This window comes from Nicotiana attenuata, chromosome 3, assembly GCF_001879085.1.
Source record: "Nicotiana attenuata strain UT chromosome 3, NIATTr2, whole genome shotgun sequence".
Classification (NCBI taxonomy): domain Eukaryota; kingdom Viridiplantae; phylum Streptophyta; class Magnoliopsida; order Solanales; family Solanaceae; genus Nicotiana; species Nicotiana attenuata.
The window spans coordinates 39,017,405-39,039,620 of NC_031991.1; the positions used below are offsets into that span (position 1 = coordinate 39,017,405).

The following is a 22,216-nucleotide window of genomic DNA, read 5'->3' on the forward strand; positions in this document are numbered from 1 at the left end:
TGCTCATATATTCACTAACAATCTATGCATGTAGGTTTAAGAGTGAAATATTACCTCTTGCAGACCAAATCTTGAAAGACAACTTTTGGGGCGGTCTTGAGATTTTGAAGTTATGGGATCCAATAAAAAACCTTGTTGTAACTAGTGATTGAGAAGTACAACCATCATAAAAACACACTTAAAAACTAACCTTAAGTGTATATTGGAAGCCTTGACCGGATGGGTGATGGAAAGAAAGCCCTAGTCTTGAAACCCTTTTATTTTTTCTCTCTCCCCGCTCAGGTATTAAAAGGTCCAAGTATAGTCTTTCCACTGGTGCTATAGTTGTACTATAAGGCTTTAGCTCATTGATTTGCTAAAATTTCTGCTTCCCTCTTGTGTTGTAGTTGCGCTATTGGGAGATAGTTCACTGCATTTTCTTTAGTTTTATTGCTTTGAAATTAACATCCAAGTATTCCTCATTATTACAACACTCAAAGATTAATAAAATAATTATCCTCAAGTATCTAAATAACTTTATCCACTCCAGTAATTTCTCTTGTGGTTCGGGTCTAAATTAAATTGTATTCCTAAGCTCGAAATTGCTCGAATTAGCTATAGAACTTCACGGGGCCTTACACATTAGCCAACCTCGGCACCATATATAAACCTTGATTTCTTGGTAATTTTTTTACAGGGCCTTACATCAAGCCCCTCTTAAATGAGAATTATGGGGGCCATTGAAGAATATGTAACGGTAGGCAATGAATGTCATATTCTCTGTAACGGACGTACTTAATGCTATAGAATATTCTCCATTAAATGCTATGGGTGGCAGGCATTTATTTTGTCTTTATGAACAACATTCCCTTCGGGGACAAACGAGATTGCTGCCCTTGGACTTGATGCCATTTGCGTCGCTTTCCATCTGCCTTCGGCTCCACGTATCGCTTTATTATGCGATCATTTAATATGAACATATTTTACCTTATACAACTATATTTGCGTTAGTTTGACTAGCGTGAAAATTAATAATGTAAAGAAGAATTATGAATTAATCTTGTAGTCTTAATTAAAATATGTACGAGATATAAAATATACCCTTTGAATCTCATAGTTTTATTAAACATACCATATCATACGTATAAGGGATTATCATTAAGTAAAATAAAAATATTTAAATAAAACACTTACCAAATATAATAAGTGACATTCGTTCTAAAACATACTAAAATAAAAAAAGTAAAATAAACAAATTGAAATAGAGGAAGTAATATTTTTCGATTCGAGCATTGGACTTTCTCATGCAGGTTGCAACTACAACTCTTGTTGGAAGCATGACAACTTTAACAATTTTATACGAATAAACTTTTTTGAGTGGCTAAAATCAAGAAATTAGAAACAATAATTTTTTTTTTTACTTTGTAAGTGTGGTTTGGTTTAAATATTTTGTACACATGATTAAGTTGATTTAAGTTTAATAAGTAAAATCCAAGACAAGACAAAATAATAATAATAATAATAATAATAATAATAATAATAATAATAATAATAATAATATTATTATTATTATTATTATTATAATATTATTATTATTATCCAAGACAAGGTGAACCAGGATCATCTCTAATTTTTTTTTAAATACTTTTCATGCATACATTTAAACACTCTCTTATGGCTTATAAATCTTTTAATAATAACATAATAATTTAATGATACTTCAAAAATCAAATGGCCAGAGGGAGAGAGAGGCATTTAGAGCACAACATAATTTTAACTTTTTTTTCAATTTAAATCGTAAATTAAAGTATGATACTTTTTCGCTGATAATAGGATTCATAGGTAAACATAATAAATATTGAATGTTGAAAAAAACAAAATAAAAAAAAACAAAAGAAATTTCAAGTTAGTTACATCGTACGTACTATATGCATATTGCATCTGTAGACAGTGAGGTCACGGTGTCAGCGAGTCGACATTAGCCGTATACGATTGCGTATTCTTCAATTTATTACCATAGAGGACCACAAACTTCAAAAAGCTTTAGTTCGCAGAAAAAAACAAGCCCCCCCCCGGGCCCTCGCCACTCACAATCTCACCACCTCTTCTTCCTCCTTGTATTACTCCATACGCCTGACACAACAATACGGTGGGAATAAGGCGAATTCGTGTCTATTCCAATGATTGACAATTCATTTCCGTACATTATTGTTGATTTTGGAACAATTGATTGATGATAGATGTGAATTTATAGGAAAATTTTTGTTGTCATTTCAAAATTGAGGGTTCTGAAATCCTCTAATGGACTCGATTTGGGTAAATGATGTTGCCCCTGGCGTTCCGGATTTGATGTATGCGATTTACTTCATATTTGCTTTCTTCGCCGCCAGGTTCTTCCTTGACAGAGTCATCTTTCGCGTAAGCTTCCTCATTTGATTAAGCTTTTAACCTTATTTTATGTTTGTTAAAACTCGTTGCGTGGATTTTTTTATTTGTAAGCAATATAGAAATAAGTTAATTTGTTATGACATAGTTATTGTTTTTGTATCCAAAGTAATTGTGTTATATAACTATGAAATCGGCCGTAAAAGTTACAGGATGTGATTGTCGTATTACTTTGGAATATTAGCTGCTTCATCGTGATTGGACTTGAGTAATGACGGCAATTGAAAATATTACACTCAAAACCATGGGTTAAAATAATTAATTTGTTAAATACAAATATATATGAGCTGCTAAAAAGGTAAGCTGAGGGTGGTATAACGGTAAAAATAATGTTTTGTACGAAAAATATTTCATTAGAAAATCATTTTTCATTAATCAGGTAAATAAGTTTTAATTAATGATAAGGCCAAAAACAAAAACGGCCATATAAAAGAGGTATACTAAAAAGGTAGAAAACATACGAAAAGATCTGCAAAAGACACCCCAAGGAACTACAAAGACATCCAATCTTCTACTTGGGAAACCCATTTTCTAGATGATTTTTCGGTGTTTGGTTGGGTGTAAAGATTGGTGACTTATATCTATCTTAAAAGGTGATGTATGGGAATAATATGGTGATATTTCTTAGTATTAAAGGTTGACAACAATGTACAAGTAATTGTTGAAGCAAGTGATATAAAATAAGACATGGGATGTTTGCAAAAACAAAAAAAAAAATGATTTCTGCCAAAGGTAATGTAGTAGTTGTTTTTTTCCTTTGGTAAAAATATTTTTTTGCATAGGAAAATGGGTTCTGCCACGAAGTGATAAGAGTAGAAGAGTGATAGGAGTTATTTTCTCCTCGCAATGGAGAACACTTTTTGGTGGAAAAAATCATCTTCGTCAAACATTAGAAAATGATTTTATCAAGAAAATATTTTCCGGTAAAACAATAGACATATACCAAACGCACCAGATCTCTTAAAGCAAATGCATGGTAAAGAAGACAGAGGCGGAGCGAGCATTTCAACTTTATGGGTTCTAAATTTTAGGATGACGATTTTAAGAGCTACTAACTGGGTTTTCAATTTAATATTTATACATATTTAGTGAATTTCTTAACATAAATAGCTAAAATTATTGGGTTTGGCCGAACCCGCACTTAGGCTTCTACCTCCACCCCTGAAAGAAGAAGTATCTTTAAGGAGTCAAATCTGCTGAATTTTGTGACCACCTTATCTAAATTTAAATTGTTAGAGAGCACACATTTTATATAGTATTTAGTTATTCCTTCAACTCACTCCTACGTCCGATTCTTTTTATTGGCAAGAGCACGTGGACATTTTTTTGTTGATAATAGGTGGTAGTGTGTTTGAATCCAAGACTTCTACGTACTCTAATTCCATGTTAAGAAAATGGACCTTTGACCTTACTAAATCTCAAATCGTAACTCATGAGGTGATGATAGTACAAGACCATATAAAAAGATTACATGCCATACTCTTGATCAATGTGGGAATCTAACACCCTTCGCATGCCTAGGGTTGAGATCTGGAGCATAGATAACATAACATGAGAGCCCAACATCAGGGTAAAGCTCTTGGTTAACCAATAGAAAAGTTAACTCGAGTACCATGTTAAGTAATTAACTTTGGTTAGCCGATAAAACAGTTAACCTTTTAACATTTAATTTTAGCTAACTTCAACAATTATTAATGGTTGGATGTACTCAATCAATCAACTATGCCTGGATACGAAATTATTTGGGATTTACTGTATGAATCCTTTGTACCCATTCTGCTCTATTCTGTAGTTAGTTGATCGTGAAGTGTATTATGTATTCAGTAGACAAAAAGATCATCAGAGTTTGGCTATTTTAAACCTGGTTGTCAGTCTGTAGTGATCTTCCTCCTTTATCCATACATATGATTGACTATGCTTTAGGAAACTTACATAAGAGGATTTTAGAGTCGGACTTTAGTTAGATGTAAAACCTTAAGCCGTTTACTCTTCAAACTTCAAAGTAATGAATGATTTGAAATTTAAAGTTGTTTACTTATAGGTCCAAGGGAAGAGTTCTGCATTGTCCACTGACTCCGTTCTTCATTTATTGGAAGTTGACCTAACTAATATTGTCAACAGTCAATTTAAGCAAGAGTTTTTCTCTGTCATTTCTTTGTTTTCACATAGTATTAGAACCTCAATGTGATGTGAAAGAACTAAGCATTTTTGCCGGAACAGAAGTGTCCTTATGCTGCTTGACTGGCTAAAGTTCTTTTTTCGTATTACTATCATTATCCATTTCCAATAACCGTTTCAGCGGTACCACGTCCTTTTTGGTGATCGTGCCGCTGATGTCATGAGTAGCTGAACTGTCAGTTCACATTTGTCGATGGTATTCAATACTTCACATTAGTTGACTTGTCAAGTCAGCACGCACAACTAACAAAGTAATGGCCTATAAATTAACTTTATGTCTGTTGACTAGTCAAGCCAATCGAGCCGTAGCTGCCTACATCACACTCCATTGTGTCGGCTCTTCCTTGAACCATGCGTGAACACGGGATGCTTCGTGCTCCGGACTGCCCTTTTTTTTTTTTTGACCTGTCAAGCCAATAGTCCATTTATATCTAATCAACGTAAAGTTAGTTGACAAATTAGGATTCCTTTGGCGACATGTCACTGTCTAATTCTCGGTTAGAAATGCCAAATTGACGTTCAATAACGCATCAGTATTTAGTCATTGTCATTTTAACATTCCGCAGTCCGAAATTTAGACATGTACAGTCGCCTCCATATTGTCCAGTCAGCATCCAGTTGACCAACACAGAAATGTCATCTCCAAGCAACATGTCATTATCGAACTAGCACGTCGTTCAATGACACAAGTGTACAGACTACACCAAGTTACTATTCAATGAGCAGCCACAGCACTGTCCAGTCAGCTACTATGTTCCTGTTTTGCAAATTGGAATTGTTTCACTACCTTGGGTTTGAGAGAGCATGTTAAAAATCAAGAAAATTAATGGAGTTTCATCTTAAAATGTGTTTACAGTTACAACATGTCTGGATTTATTGAATTGAGTAAAAGATTATAATGTAGAATACTAGAATTCATAAGCTATTTTAGAATATTCTGTACTTTATTGTAGGAGAATAATTACTCACCTAATTGTGAATAGGAAAGTTATGTACTTTATTGTGCATGGACTAAGAATCATATATAAGTAGCCCATTTGTATTTGTCAACAGCCAATTTGACAAGAGCTATCCTCCTTTTCATTCTTTTCAATGATACAATTGAAATGAAAGCAAAATTATATCAAGAATACAACGAATATCGGTTTCTAATGGTGCATTGATTTCAGAATGCATCACTAACTAAAACATATGGTTTCCTCCTCCCGTTGCTTATAGAAACCTGAGAATTATCCCCTCCTCACTTACTGCACTACGTTATATATGTAACTTTTGAGATATGATTTTTAGTTCAATATTTGTTGCATCTTGAGAGAGTAAGTAGAGTGCCTTCAGTTAGGGCCAGTCTGAATCAGTGTACGGGTTAACATTTATCATCCTTATGCTCTTACAATTTCATGATTTAAAGGTTTATGCAGCATGAATTGGGGTCTTAAGTCTTAACTGTCAAACTAGTATTGGTTTTGACACTCCTTTACATGAAAGATGATTTCAGCTGCTTGAAAGTAGTGTAGGAGATTATATGATGGGAAAGTGAAAGGAGACTATTGAAAAATTATCTTGGACACTGTTACAGAACTAGTAGCTATGTGACTGACAGATCCGATTAACTTCTTTCCCTGTAATCTAATACATCCATGTTTCTTATGCATTCTTCTTGTTCAACAGAGGCTAGCCATTTTGTTGCTGCGATTGGGAACCACCCACTTGAAAATTGATGAGCCTACAAGCGCAAAAATTATTAAATGCTCTGAATCCATGTGGAAGCTTGCATATTATGGCACTATTGAGTTTTGTGTCCTAAAAGTTGCCTATCACGAGCCATGGTTCCTAGACATTAAGGAGTATTTCAGGGGCTGGCCAAATCAAGAGCTACAGTGAGTATTGCGTCCCCTTTGTATTATGACCAAGTATCTGATGAATGGCACTCGACATCTAATCTTTGTGTTAAAAGTGAAAGTAGATAGTTATTTTTAGTGAATGACTACAAAAGAAAGTCCCTAAGATTTGGTATTATTATTTTCCATTTTGACTTAGGAACTTCTAACTTTTAGTCTCAAATTTCCTTGTCTTGCAGCTCTTCCCTGAATTTCAGAAGGGGTCTTTTCATCTGTATTACTTCTAGGAAATATCTAAAATTAACAGTTAATGGTCCAATTCAAAATAGTTCAGGAAGTCACAGAATTGCGTTGCTAATTCTCTAAAACTTGGATCGAAAAACCGTAAGTATTTTGATTCTTATTAAGTTCCCACCTGGGACTCATATTAGGAGTTTGTATTTCAAAAAATTTGCAGCACCTTAGGAAAAAGCTCTGATTTCTTTTTGTAGAAGAAAAAAGGGAAAGAAAATCTTCTTTTGCTTGCTTATTCGCTGAAATCTCTTGTCAAGAAGCCCCATGATCCTCTTACATGTTTGTTACTGTGATCTGCTGATATGCGGACAGGAGTGGCACTGGTTGTTGCTTTTTAATTGGGTTAATCACAGTGCTATAACCTGGACCTACAGTTTTTTCAGTAACTGGGCTGATTTCTTGAAAGTTCAAGCGGGATGATTAGGACATGGTGATCTATGAAATGAAATACTTTTGTCTTGCCAAACACATGGAAATATTTTTGGGTGGCGGTGAGATTTGAACCCAAGACTTCTGCCTTTCTGGTACCATGTGAGAAATAAAGAACACGAGAAAGCATATTGAGAGAAAGCTTAGCTTGATTATACCCCCTAGCTTTGTGGCGTTTAAATAGTGATGTACACCTATCCTAAAGTAGAAAAGAACATGAAGGTTACAAAATTACATTTCTATAAATATTTTTGTTAATGTCAAAATATTCTTAAGACTCCTCATCAAGTTGATGCACCACAAATCGTATGTCCCGAGCTTGTTACACATTGTCACTAATCTGGGGACCGGCACGAAACTTGGTGAATATATTTTCTAGTTGATCAAATTTTACGGACTTCTAATGTCTATTGAGAGTATCTTTTCTATGCAAAGTGACAATCAATTCTATGTACTTGGTCCTTGCATGAAACCCCAGATTTGATGCAATATGAAGTGTTCTTTGACTATCATACACAAGTTTCATTACAACCTATCTCTTCAAACTTCATTTCTCTAAATAGTTGCTTGATCCATACAAGCTCACAATTTGCCACAGTCATGGCTCGGTATTTTGCTTTCGCAATAGATACTAGACCTAGCAACCATATTTTTCTTCTTGCTCTTTCGAGACACCAAGTTACCTCAAACCCGAACACAATATACAAAGGGGGAGCGTGTATTCAAAAGTGATCCTACCCAATATGATTATGGCCTCTATCCCCATGGAGCAACCCTTTACATGGAGCAGATTTTATGTAATGAAGGCATAATGGGTTACCACGTGGAGAGTCCAAAAATTGAATTACAATGCTCACCAAAAAGGCAATATCAAGTAATTCAATTCCAACAAGCTGCCTATATTCCAGGATCACTAAGAAGCTCTCGTTGACCTAGTAGAAGCAGGTGATATCGGCACTATTTAAAAGCATTCTTGATGTCTAACTAACTAATGAAGAGGCAAATGGCAATAGTGGGCATTAATAGGAAATGACGAATATATGCTATTTTAGTCGGTGGAGAGAAAGTATTACGGTAATCAATACAAATATTAAAGTATAGCCTTTAGCAACAAAACAAGGTTAAAACGATCAACTTGATCATCTGTACCAACCTTGACTGTATATACCCATAAATCTTTGCCTGTTGCGAGCATGATCATAACATGTTGCCTGGATAAGAAGGTGCTTAGTCTTAGGAACAAAAATAGAGGACAAAGATGACGCAAAAGTATAATGATGTGATATTAATCGACGATAACTCAATAATATACATGGGATTAGGATTGGCGAGTACCTTTCTGGATGGCCGTTGGTGGACTATGTCCACGAGGCAGGTCCATAGTAGGCGAAGGATTTGGTGCAGGGCGTGAATCAAGACTATATGTTGGGAGACTATTCGGCAATAAATAAAGAATCCGGTATAGGGCGTGAATTATCTAGACTTGACGTTCTGGCGATAATGATAAGTAATGAGTGGTGGTGTCGTGGGAGAAGATGGAGGATGAGGACTTATAGGATCTCCCAGTAAAACCACATAGACGTCAAGATGGTTAGAAGAAGTAAAAGGTGTGAAATAAAGTTGAGGTGCAAGGAAGGTGACATTAGCTGACAAAAGTATTGACGAAGGTCGGATGAGTAGCAAAAGCTTTTTGAACTCGAAAATAATTGTGAACAGTATACACTTGAGAGCATAAGGGGTTAATTTATTTCTTCCAGGGGTTAGATTCCGAACAAAACAAGTTCTTCCAAAGGAAGAGAATACAAAAATGAACATATGAATAAGATAGTGTGTGGAACTTGATCCGGAATAACTGAGGAAGACATGCGATTAATCAAATAATATGTGGTGTGAACCGCATTATCCCAAAAACGCAATGAAACATGTAATAATCATATATGTATGGTGTGAGTGGTCTGAATGAGATGTCTATTCTTCCTCTCGCTCTATTTTATTGAGAGGTATGAGAACTAGATGTTCGATGAACAATCAAACTAGAGTTTATAGACTGTTGAAAGTGAGAGGATAAATATTCTGGTGTATTGTCATTAAGAAAAGTGCGAATAGAAATCTCAAATTGAGCAGAAAAAGTTTGAAAAGTAGAAAACAACATAAAATGATCCTTCATTAGAATCTACGTATACCTTGAGTAATTGTCAATGAAACTAACGAAGTAACGTAACTCCAAAGTAGAGCTAACTCAACCAGGACCTTAGACATATGAATGGACCAAAGAGAAAGGAGATTCTTCAGGAATTTCCAAATTGTCTATGAAGTAACCCAAGTAAGTCGGTAACATGAGAAGCTGTGGTGATCTTGGAAGGTTGAGCCGTTGAGGTAGTAAAGTCCATGTGATTCACGTCTGACATCTATTAGCCGTTGCATGCTGTGATCCTGTATGATAACACAGTTATCGAGAGAGGTAAATGAACAATTAAGTGACTGAGGAAAAAGACTAACATATATTAGATTGAAGGAACAACCAAGGATATGGACTGAATTTAAGTTAAAGAGAGCAGTAATATAGCTTGACCTACTCTAGTTGCCATGGTTTTGGTTCCATCGCGCAATGTAATAGTTGGAAGAGATTGAGAATATGAAATAGAAGAGAAAAGAGATTTGTTGCCAGAAATATGATTTGAGGCTCTTGGGTTAGAGCACAGGGGAAACATAAGCTACAAAATTACTAGTTTGAACAACGGATGCAACATGCGAAGATGCTTGATTACGTGTATCTTTGTTCTTAAGAAGCTGATTTTAATCGGATAAGGAAGTCATCTGATCGTTTGAATTACCTGAATCCATTTTGTATAACTAATATTTTTAAATCCCAATGCATAATTGGACAAGTAGCCGCAATTTATGAAAATAGCCTTCCAAAGAAGGTCAATACTCAATAGTATCACCATAATATTTTGGAATATTCTGATTGACAGAAATGACATATGTGAATATTGTGATCGCTGAAAAACTATCGGAATGTCAGAGAAACAGTGGTGGCTCTTTCTGCTTGAATCAACTCCCAGAACCCCGAAAATATGTGTAAGAGTGTCTGGAAAGCAGTAACAAGAAAAGTTCTGCACAAAAATCTGACAGGCGGCCTCCGATGATGGTTGGAATGTCGGGAAAGTTCGATGGGTTGATTTAAAATGGAGAGGTGGCCCACAGGTGATACGATCTCGCCAGAAGGTTGCGGGGAAACTCCCCATGCACTGGCGCGTGATATAAACTTGCTGAGAATTCTGGGGTTTTCTGGGGTTTGGTCGCCAGAGAGTTCTGATCCTCCTGGTAGTGCTTGTTGATGCACAACACTCACGGATAGCTACAATAACTTTGATAGAACTCCTTCTCACCAGAAAAGTTGCATGGTGACAAGATTTCTCTCCCGCATGTCACAAATATATGCACATGTCCATCTACTCAGAACTCTTTGTTCATTGTCAATGCTTTATTACTGAATTCTCAATTCATGTCCTGTTTAGTACTTGAAGATTCCATTTGCAAGCATCCAATTGCTCCAGTTATTTATATAATAAGAAAGAGCACAAAAGTAAAAAGTTCCTTACCTGCAACCATCCAAAAGACCAAGGGAAAAAGAGTTGTGTCTAATCCTTACAAAATGAAGAAACAGAAATAGTTACCCCTACTTTTGTTCTCATAGAAAACCATATGCCTCCATTATTCTTCAACAAGGCTCTTTCTTTCTATAGCCCTTGGTCCGGGACTGGCAATTTTGCAAATCTCTCCTTTTCATGAAAATCGATTCTTTTCCTCTTGTTATCTTGGCACTTACCTCTTCATCTCCTTCAACTCTTCTCTCTTATTTTTATTCATTTCTTATTTGTTTTGGTTAAACATTTTTCCCCCAAGTGACACTTAAAGCACCATCTTTTTCTTTCACCTTTTGCAATCAACATATACATGAGAAAATTTCACTGGATAGTTGTAACTGCAGACCTGCTCCATTCCTTAGCTATCTCCTTGTGTCTTTCCTTCTTATTGTAAGCCATATTAAGTCACCTCTATTCAGTATCTTTCTGCAAGTGTCATCGTGTTAGCAGCTGTCTGACTCTGTCTGTTATGTAGATGTATCTTCTTCTGCCATGTGAATATAGAAACCATCCTGGTTCTTCCAAAGAGTTTGATAGTCTAACATAGTTTATGTGTTTTCTTATTGACATTGTAGGGTTGGAATAAAATTTATCTATATGTGCCAATGTGGGTTCTACCTCTATAGCATTGCTGCCCTCCTCGTTTGGGAAACACGAAGGAAAGACTTCTCTGTGATGATGTCTCATCACATAGTCACAGTTATTCTGATATCATACTCGTACATTTCAAGGTAACCTTACTTCATTAGAGGTTTGTACCTTTTTATCACTTTTTTCTTTTCTGTTTTGGGATTTATAGATACTTACCTTGACATAATATGATGAGATTTTGTATAGTATGAAGTGACCGTTTTAGAAGTTCCCTATATCTATATTGGATGAAATACATATAGGAAGTGGGAATGTGTTTAGGTCTGAGTTATTTGTTATCATGTTAGTCAACCACTGACCACGGGGTTGTTTGGACATGTTTCAAGAAATTGTGTGTCTGCTTTTGTTTTCTTTCGAAGGTGGCGTTAGAGTGCAAGGTGAAAGTTGATTTGATACTTTGAGTAACTAGGTTTAAATAGAGAATGTAGAATGAAACAAAAAGATTGAACATCTAATGAACAATCATATATCTGAATATTGGCAGTATGTTTTTGTGCATACTCATATGAATAACATTAATCATATCTATGTTAACAATTAAAGAAATAATATTAATCATTTGTAATTGGACATGATCATTTATATATATATACAACTAATAACTTTATCAAGAAAATATAATAAACAACTAATAAGGTACAAAGCAGTTCTCCATTTATTTGTAAAGGCAATATCAGAGGAATGCAATTGCAATATATTGCCAATGCTATGAATAAGATGCTTTATTCTAATATTTGGTACAATTTGTTTTTGTTTTTTTTTCCTGAGATTTCCTGGCAGATGAGCATTGATCAAATTGACCCTACTCTCTTTCAATTATTGACGCTTCATCACTTTGTCATGGAAATTTGTTAGACAGTGTAAGCGTACGCGAGGCAAAGTTGACATGACGAGTAGCGTGAGCTTTGCCCCTATTCAAGGAGGGTTAAAGAGAGAGAATTAAAAAGTTGTCTTACCTTTCCAATTTTGGTCAAATCTCTAATGCAAGTGACATACAGTTAGTACTACTATGGCTTCTCTATACCCGTTTCCTTTACCTAAAAAATGTTCTTAAGTCAAATTTAAATTCGTGGTCGGATTATCAGATAATGATTAGTCTTTGGGGTTCAATTTTAATTCATCTACCATAGTGAAGAAATGTGTCAAATTTCAAAAGTCAATTATCCTCTCCTTGCACTTAATCTGTTGATTTCACGAAACTGAGCAAATTATAAATATAACTTTGCTTTATACTGGGCCACACCCCCTCCCTCTGTCCTGGTTCCTTTTCTGATTATATATTTTCTTAACATGTGATAATCTCTTTCATGACTTTATCTAACTGATTATCTTCTATGGTATCTATTAAGACTTTGTTTGAGGTTCATCAACTTTAGGTTTTAGGATCAAAATTATCTTATCATTCTTATAGATTAGCAAATTCTCTTTGCTGAAAACTTGATCTTTTGAAGGAGGCTGACTCCTGAAGAATGTTTGTGACAAGCAGAGTAGGGCAGAAAATAAACATGTTTGGACAAATAACTTTTGCTTTAAGTTTAATTTTATTCGTTAGCCATGGATATGGCTAAGCATCCTTAAGAAAAAAATTAATTATGGTGCTTTTGTTGTATATAATCACTGAGATTTTCCATCTTCAAAAACATTCTGTTCTTGAGAGAGAAGTATCCAGAAAAGTTAAGGCTATAAATAGCTGGTACCACAGTATTATGAACACAGTTTTATTGCTTGTTTGCTTTCCTTTTGCATTACATGTCTGGTACATAATCAAAATAAATAAAGGTGCACAACGAAAGGAACCGTCCAAGCTAGAGCATATTGTCAACCTATAAGTTGTTGTCATGAGTTAACTGTCTGGTTTAACTGTCCAAGAGCACAGGAGTTTAATTATTATTCCTCTCGAACGTTACGTAAGTTTTTGAAACAACAATATTTGAATTTGCCAGGAAATGCAATGTCATTCTTAGCAGATCTTCAACCTGAGGCGCTCAAATCTTATTTATCAGATTTTGTTGGGTGGACCTAAGAAAAAAAAAAAACTTAGGTTACTCTCGTTGTATTTAATCTATGTCCTGTTTGAGATTCTTGTTGGGCTGGTAGTGAAATTGAATGAACGCCTTTGGATTTGGAGATAGTTAACATTTTATAGCATTTTGATTATATAAACAACTCTGACTACTTTTATGTTTGAGGTCGTCTGGTTATTGTGTACAAGTCAATCGTACTAAGTTAAGGTGTCATGGAATTTTTTTAAAGCCAATTGGTCTTCACCAATTCTGTTGATAGAATGCCTAAACTGACTCGTGTCATAGATTCTATGCATATTTCAACGGGAAAAGGGTCTGATTTACCCTTTTACTTTGATAAATAGTTTTATTTTACCTCCATTATACTATTGGTCCATTTAAAGCCTTACCGTTAGCAAAGTAGAAACAATTGCCCCTATTTTTAGCGGAAGTCCACCTTGGCAAGGGCCCAGTTATTAAAATCCAATGTGGCCTGACATTTTGGGTGAGGTGGACACCATGTGGCATGCCACCTCACCAAATTTTACTTTTTCCTTATTCTCTCTTTTGCTCTTTCTTATTCAGAGTATTTTCCTTTCATTATTGATAATTTTTACCCATTAATACCTAATTAATGTAAAAGCCATCAATAACCATAATCTTAATCAACACTAGAACCAACCCACCTCATCCCTCTATCTAGCCAGAAACAAATCATATTTTCTTAATTTCTTTTCCATATAACCAAGAAACCATTGGAGAAGGCAACCAAAGAGAAAATCTTTAGTTTAAACTTTGATGTCAAAAGTACCATTGAGTTTGGTGGTTCTTGAAACTGAATTTTGGGGCTCGCATTTAATGGAAACTGCTGCAAAATTAAGCTTTTGGTAAGAGATTGAACTAATAATACATTTTGCTAGATACTTCAGTTCGGTGTTAATGAATGTTGTTGGATAATTCAGATCTAGTGGTTCTTTTTTTTTATTTGGAAGCCTTCTTTCTTATGAAGATGAAAAGAACTCTGCTCAAAAGTTGAAATCTGGCCGGAAGAAATGGTGGCTGGCGAACCTAAGCTTTCCAAACAACCAAAAGGTTTCCTCAACTTTTAACCTACTCCATTTTCCTTTCTTTTCCTTCATTCCGTTTAGTATCAAATTCACCAACAAATCTCTCTCTCTCTATGTAAGAAAGAAACAAAACAAGAAAGAGAAGAAGCAAAGCAAAGATGGCGTGGAAGGGAAGATAGCAGCGGCCTGAAAATTAGAAAAGAAAGAAGAGGAAGGATGAGAAAAAGAAGAAAAATCTGGAATGAAAAAAGAATATTCTGAAATGATAACTAATATAATTAATTATATATCATCCAATCAATAGATTACACATGTAGAGTTTGAAACAAGAATTGCCACAGTGGACTTCCGTTAAAAATAGGGGCAATTGTTTCTACTTTGCTAATGGTAAGGCTTTAAATTGACCAATAATATAATGGAGGTTAAAAGTATACTATTTATCAAACTAGAAGGGTAAATCAGACCCTTTTCCCTATTTCAAAAGTAGGTGAAGTCCTAGCAGCAATCACTGTAAATGCAACTTTATGAACGTCATTGTAGGATGAAATGTTGAAAATCTGTTGCTTGGATACTTGAATTCACCTTTTACGAAACATTTCACAGAGTGATCTTCAAGTTAATTTGACGTGAATCCATTCATTTCTTGCTTTAGTTAACTTGCAGATATTTTGGTCAATGATTTTTAAGAAAAAGTTCACCCTTCGTGGCTACTAAGGATAAGCCAAAAAATGAGTTGAAGGTCATCACTTCTTAAATGCAATATCTTAATGGTGCCTTTTTTTCTTATGAGGACCTCTTTTTTCCTTCTTATTTCGCAGTGAAATACCATAAAAGAGTCATGATTGTTTTTCATCTAATCATGACTGTTTGTCACCGAGTTTTGAACCTTACGCCATTGGCCTCGGAGATTTCCTTGTTACCAAAAATAATTTAACAAGCATCCAGGAGATAAATTAGCAAATGAAGCATATTGAAGATACTGCCTTCTGATTTGATCTTTAGCAGTTGGTATGTTAATTTTTTTGAGTTTCAAATTCGCAGCTTCTTTAGAATTGGGATTGTTATTCTTGCATTGCACGATGGAAGTGACGTCTTTCTTGAAGCCGCTAAAGTGTTTAAGTACTCAGAGAAGGAGCTTGGAGCTAGCTTGTTCTTTGGTCTTTTTGCCATCTCTTGGTTTGTACTTAGGCTGGTTTTCTTTCCATTTTGGGTCATACAATCCTCAAGGTTTGGCCTTTACCAGATTTTGAACTCATATAATTTATCTCCCTTCCTTTTCTGGGTTTTCCTAATGGCTTTGATGTATTTCATTACCCAGCTACTATTTATGTGAGGTCTTGAGGCTGTCTGAGGTCTATGATACAATGGTATACTATGTCTTCAACACAATGCTCTTGACTCTACTTGTGTTCCACTTGTATTGGTGGATTCTAATATGTTCAATGATCATGAGGCAGTTGAAAAATAGAGGAACAGTTGGGGAAGATATTAGATCTGGTGAGCATCTTTGTAGTGAAGTTGAGGAAAACTGCAGCTATCTTATGTTATTGAACTGGTGCTGAAACTGTTGTACGTTTGTGATTAACCTTTGTTTTTTCTTTTCTCCTATTCAAAAGAAAAATTGTGGAGAGCAATATAGAAAAAAACATGAAGATTGACAATCCAAATGTCTTGCGCCCTGCTGACATTTTCTCAAATAGCTGAAACTGAATCAGAATTTAGACGTTATTGGATGAATGAGATATTATAGCAATTAACGTACTGACTCGTTTCTATTTTAATATTCGGAAATTGGATGCTCATGTCCTATACAGCTGACTGTTAAGATGAATCCAGTTTTTGGCAGTTCTTTTATTGAATGGTGTATTGCTATCTAGCATTGGAACATGAACTATTGTTTGCAAAAGATTTTAAATAGGCCTTATGCCTCTTTTCTCTAAATTAGTAGTCTGCTTCCTGCTCTACTTCTTTGGTAGTTGCAAAACCAACCCTCGAGATGAATTTTGAACTGCCTCCGGCCCAGGAAAAATTTAAAATTGTATTCTCTCTCTTTTTAGTTCCTTCTTTTTTATTTTTTATTTTTTTGGTGCAATTGAAGGGGATACGGAAACTGATTATATGCTCTGACCTGGTTTTGTCATATTCTCCATTGCAATTGAGGAAATCAAGATACTTTTAAACTGCTGGTGATGTGTTTCTTTTTGAATGCAGATTCAGAAGATGATGACTAGATTATGCTCAAATCTTCTGCAGAAGCGTGTTATCTTGGGAAGATTGCATATGCCTTGTAGGTTTGTCACGGCGTCTGGTTCCTTCTCCAATTAGGTATAGGTTGTCATCATCTAAGTTTTTGTTCTCTTTTTCTTTTGATTGTAGGAGAAGGTAAAAGAGGCGTCTATTATTTTAATTATATTACAATTTAGGTGTACAAACTAACAGGCATCTCCTTGTATAATGTTCTCTCTAACCAGATAATGAAAACAATTTAAGCATACCATCTTTGCTTATGTCTCTTAGCTTGATTTAAAGAGGTTAGGCTCATTATGAAGAAAGAAAAAAGAAAAATGGAGGTTAAGCACATGTCTCACTGCTTCAATTTTAGTAACTTTTTGGTTCTATTTACTTTCATACTGGTAGGGGATAAGAGCCTCCGCCTCCACATGTTTAGGTAGATTTAGAAAAGGAATTTTTTTTTATTTGGGACTGCATCTTTCTTTGATGCTGGAAACCATTGGTTGCTTGCCTGGGGATTATGTGATCAGCTAACTTTTGCCCCTGATTGCTTATTAGCTTGAATTGTTACTTTGCTGGTAACGAACAATTGGAAATCCTACTTTGGTTGTGCTATGCCAAAAGAAAAAATGATGAACACTTCAACACTAATATATTCAGGTCCATTAGGTATGAACGTCTGAAATATCTTGAAAAAGTACAGGAATAGCAGTCTGAAGGGAAATAAATGATCTTATTATGATATTTTAGGTGCCTTATAGCAGTCAAGCGTCGTGATTGGCTTGTGAAGTTGCAACTTTCTTTCCTATGTCGGTGACTTCTATTGCACATAGAAGGGGTGTTTGCTTAACGTTAATCCAAGGGATTGAATCTACGTTGTAATTTGTGGTAACGGGACTGCATAAAAAAATAACTGGTATATAGCAGCAGCGCAGAGGAGGTTATATATATATATATATATATATATATATATATATATATATATATTAAAAAGGAAGGATTGAACCCAGGATATGCAAAACTTATTTGCACTTGGTCTTTACTCCAAATGAATAAATATGAAACAAGTGTCTTTCACATAATCTTTATCACTAAACCATGATTATTTGATAGGTATTTTTTACTTTAATTATTAAACTTGTAAAGTAAAATTGTTAAGTTTAGCGTAAAATACTGGATTCGAGTAAGTAAACAAAAAAGAGAGGAAGATATCAAGTGATAAAATAAGAAGAAAAATCCGAGCTCTAAAAAAGGAGTATCAAAGAGATCCGGAGTCTCGACTCACCACAGTCAAATAACATTAAATGTCATTCCATGGTTATTCTTGCAAGTGGCACTTCATCTTAATAAAAATATATATTTTAAATGGGTAGAAACAAGAAGTTCGAAGTTCGTTAACTTTGAAGGGCCAAATATGAGCGATTCACTCATGATAAGGGCATATTTGGGACAAAATCAAATGGAGGGAAACTTTATTATATTTTCATAGTTGAGGTACAAATCTGTATCAATCCACTAATTTGATATCAAATTCAATAGGGGTATTATTATTTTTAGCCCGCACCAGAAACTATTTATATTTGGTAACCGAAAAAGTGTATAAAATTTATATATTTTTATATATAACATAAAGAAAGTATATATATACAAATTCTTTTTTTTTTTGGTTATCATTTTGAGAGCGGCTATACAATGTCATTTTTCCTTTAAAATACGGACAAATTTGCTCTCATAGTTTAGGGACATTTTAGGCCCTTTTAATCTTTTTAAATCTTGGCTCATCTGACCCTTTCATATAAATAATAAAAATACAATTTAAATAATATTTCTTTCCCACATGCCATATACGTGACAATAATTACAACCCGAGATTACTGTTTTTCTATGACTAGAAATAATCACGTGAGTTAATTCCGGACTACACAAAAAGAATGAAGTATTGAGCTATCAAAATCATGAAGTGTAGTTTCACCATACTAAGTGTTAGCCCCTTGACAAAGTTCCTCGGCAGGTGTGGGTTGTGACAAGGATTTTCATGATGGCCTTGGCACACAACCTGAAAAATGGGGCAACATCATGACGGGTAGCTCGGCATGACGGACTATGCGGGGTTGACAAACGCACCTTGAGTGGAGGCAAGGCGCATTTCACTTGGACGTGCGGGTTAGCTTGACAATGGCAAAGCAAAGCCATGTCAAAGCAGGGGCAAAGAAATGGTAAGACAAAGCAAGACAATGCAGGACAATCAATGACATTAATGTGGGCAGATTTGATCAAGTTGAGGGCGACTTGACATAGGCGGGCAGCTGTGGCAATGGACGTGTGCGACTAAGTCAAAATGCGGCAAGCTATGGTCATGGCATTGGGGCGGAGCAGTGTCAAAGGGAAAGGTTGGGCGCAATGCCAGCCTTGGGCGTGCAGAAAGCTGGCCAAAACAAGCATGCAATGCACATGACAGGGCGGTTGAGCCGTTACAACTGCCCCATTCAAGCATGACTGATTATGGGGCTAAGTGGAAGCACATTTTTAGATCATGGCTGATTGTATGGCTTAGTTATACACGTTATAGCATGTTTCCTATGTTTGCTCATCAGTTGGGGCTTGTCAACTGATTGTCTAAATTGCTGCCAAGTGTAATTGGGCAGCCTGCACTATAAATATGTGCATAAGGCTGTCCTAAAAGGCAGAAAAACTTAGTCTTGTGGCAATTGTTAGCCAATTTCGTCTAAGTGCATTCCTAAGGGTAGGAAATAATTTTTGGGGCAGGGAACTAGGGTGTTCTTTGTTCTTGGCAATAGGGTTGGTTTATTGTGTTCTTCTATTCACATATTAATACGAGTTGGGAAGAAATTCCTATAAATTGTGTGTGCCTTTACTTACTTTATTTGCTGCTTAAATCATTTTAAGTCCAAACGTCCCTAAAATAAATCTAAGTGTTGGAAAGGTTGAAGTCAAGGCTAGGCTTGACTGCCGCACAGTGGTGAACCTCGGGCAGAATTCGAGTGACATAAATCACCCCTGTGTCACTAAGCTAGAAGAGTAAAAAGTCATCCTAGTTTATTTGCTTGCTATGTGCCGCACCTCATCATAAAACATGTAAAGTAGAGGTGGCCCATAAAAGGCCGAGCAGTTCTCTCCAAGATGTGGGACAGGCCTCTAAAATAAAAATGGGGGAAAAGACAAGAGTACCTGTTGTATATGGTCAAAATCTGGCCTACCCGATTTTGCTATTTGATCGAAACAAAGGAGCTGCATCGAGGGTAACCTCGTAATGAATCAGACCCGAGCTCGAAGACGAGGCATCGAATCCAAAGATCCGAGTGTCCGTCGAGAGCGACGCCAGCAGCAATCGAGACTTAGTATGACCGGCTTCGAGTGAAATGCAATAACGGAAATGCAAGATATCCGTAACCAGTCGGAGATCACGGCGGAAATCTCGGAATAGATCAAATGAAGGGCGGTTGTTTGTATCAATCATGGGATTTACTTTCGTAATTAGAATTATACCACTATTAGGATTCCTCTAGTATATAAAGAGGGATCCCCATCATTTATAAACACCTGACATTCACGAATATCAAAGCAATATAATATTTCTTTCTTCTGCCCATCAACTTACTGCTCTTTAACTATTCTTACTCTATCAAGCTTGAGGGTTCATCAGCTCGAGGACATTGATCAAACATTTGTTGTCTTGCATTATTGTCAATTTGCATCATCTATCTTTGCTTTTATCAATTGGTATTAGGTGAAATCACATATCCTTAAAAACTACATTACAAGTTTAATTATTACTCAATTTTTAGGGTAAACAGTTTGGTGCTCACCGTGGGGCTAAGGAAAATAGTGATTTCTTAATATTTTAACCTTCATAACACACACTACTTTTACGCTTGTTCTTGTGAGTATTTTTTATTTCAGGAATCAACATGTCAAACTCTCAAGCAGTACCCACTCACACTGACATCGGCCTTGGTATTCATGGAGAAAACGAGTACGTAGTCGCCTCGGGAAATGGAGTACCTCCAATCAATCCCGACGCACCGCAGGACGTGGATCCGATTAATGTCAATTCTCATGTCGCCATTCGTGGAGATTTAGGCGCCGACCCTAAAAATAGCGTCAGTAGAGACTCCCGAGCAGCCGTTCGGAACACACAAAATGGTGAAGAAGGCGGAATTAGCCTTCGAATGATATTTGACATGCTACAAACTCAGCAGGCCACGATAGCGTAACTCCAAAATTAGAATCAAGCCCCAAGCAGAATCGAACTCGATACATCACAGGAAGTTGCTCAGGGTCGAACCCATGTAGGAAACATTCAACGATAATGGATCGGGAACTGATCCCGCCATCATGAAAATGCTCGAGGAGCTCACTAAACGGATAGAATCAGGTGAAAAGAAAATCGAGGCTAATGACAAAAAGGTAGAAACATACAACTCACGAGTTGACCAAATACCGGGGGCACCCCCGATCCCAAAGGGTTTGGATTCGAGGAAGTTCGTGCAGAAGCCTTTTCCTCAAAGTGCGGCTCCGAAGCCCATTCCTAAGAAGTTCCGTATGCCAGACATCCCCAAGTACAACAGGACCACCGATCCTAGTGAACACATCACTTCGTACATATGTGGAATAAAGGGAAATGACTTGGAAGATGATGAGATTGAATCCGTTTTGTTGAAAAAATTTGGAGAAACTTTATCAAAGGGGGAAATGCTATGGTACCACAATTTGCCGCCCAATTCCATCGATTCTTTCGCCATGCTCGCTGAATCGTTCGTAAAGGCGCATGCCGAAGCAATAAAGTTCACGACCAGGAAGTCGGACCTCTTCAGAGTGAGACAGAAGGACAATGAAATGCTAAGGGAGTTCATATCTCGATATTAGTTGGAACGCATAGATCTACCCTCGGTTAATTGGGCTTGTTCAAGCCTTTAACCAGGCTTTGAACGAGAGTTCGGTAGCATCACGTCAACTAAAGCAGAATTTGATTGAATATCCAGCGGTTACCTGGGCCGATGTGCATAATCGGTACCAATCGAAGATCAGAGTCGAGGATGACCAGTTGGGAGCTCCATCCGGTTCCGTTTACTCTAACAGGTCCGAAGGCAGGATTCATAGGGATATCGACCAAGAGCCCGGATCGAACAGAGATCGATACCAACCATATAGCACAAATCGAAGGAACAATGGACCGGGACGTAATACCGTTTGAAATGATCGAGGTCAAAATTTTCGAGGGATCATGAGTAAGAATGGCTTCGATAAATAGGTCGAGCCTAAGGAAGCACCACGGTTATCAGAATAAAACTTCAGCATCGATGCCCCAAGTATTGTGTCGGCCATTGGACGAATCAAGGATACTAGATGGCCCAGACCCCTGCAAATCGAACCAGCTCAAAGGAATCCAAATTAAATGTGCAAGTACCATGGAACCCATGGTAACAGAA

General features: G+C 36.3%; 1 protein-coding gene across 2 annotated transcripts; it reads left to right on the forward strand.

Moving 5' to 3' along the window:
• On the forward strand, positions 1,933-17,041 carry LOC109223552 (LAG1 longevity assurance homolog 2-like). 2 transcript variants are annotated; one of them, XR_002067592.1, is made up of 7 exons: positions 1,933-2,397; positions 6,271-6,479; positions 11,389-11,544; positions 15,576-15,761; positions 15,853-16,031; positions 16,746-16,825; positions 16,911-17,003. XR_002067592.1 is itself a non-coding variant. In XM_019387917.1 (6 exons), exons 1-6 carry the CDS (start codon positions 2,281-2,283, stop codon positions 16,763-16,765), a joined length of 867 nt encoding a protein of 288 aa, XP_019243462.1. In that variant the 5' UTR covers positions 1,933-2,280; the 3' UTR covers positions 16,766-17,041. The 2 variants fall into 2 exon arrangements, 1 of the variants encoding a protein (XP_019243462.1); XM_019387917.1 differs by having other exon boundaries at positions 16,746-17,041.

Coding starts and splice junctions, on each gene's coding strand:
- LOC109223552 (XM_019387917.1), top strand. CDS start 2,281: ATGGACTCGATTTGGGTAAATGATGTTGCCCCTGGCGTTCCGGATTTG. Junction 2,398..6,270: donor TTGACAGAGTCATCTTTCGC/GTAAGCTTCCTC, acceptor CTTGTTCAACAG/AGGCTAGCCATTTTGTTGCT. Junction 16,032..16,745: donor TGGGGAAGATATTAGATCTG/GTGAGCATCTTT, acceptor TTTTGAATGCAG/ATTCAGAAGATGATGACTAG.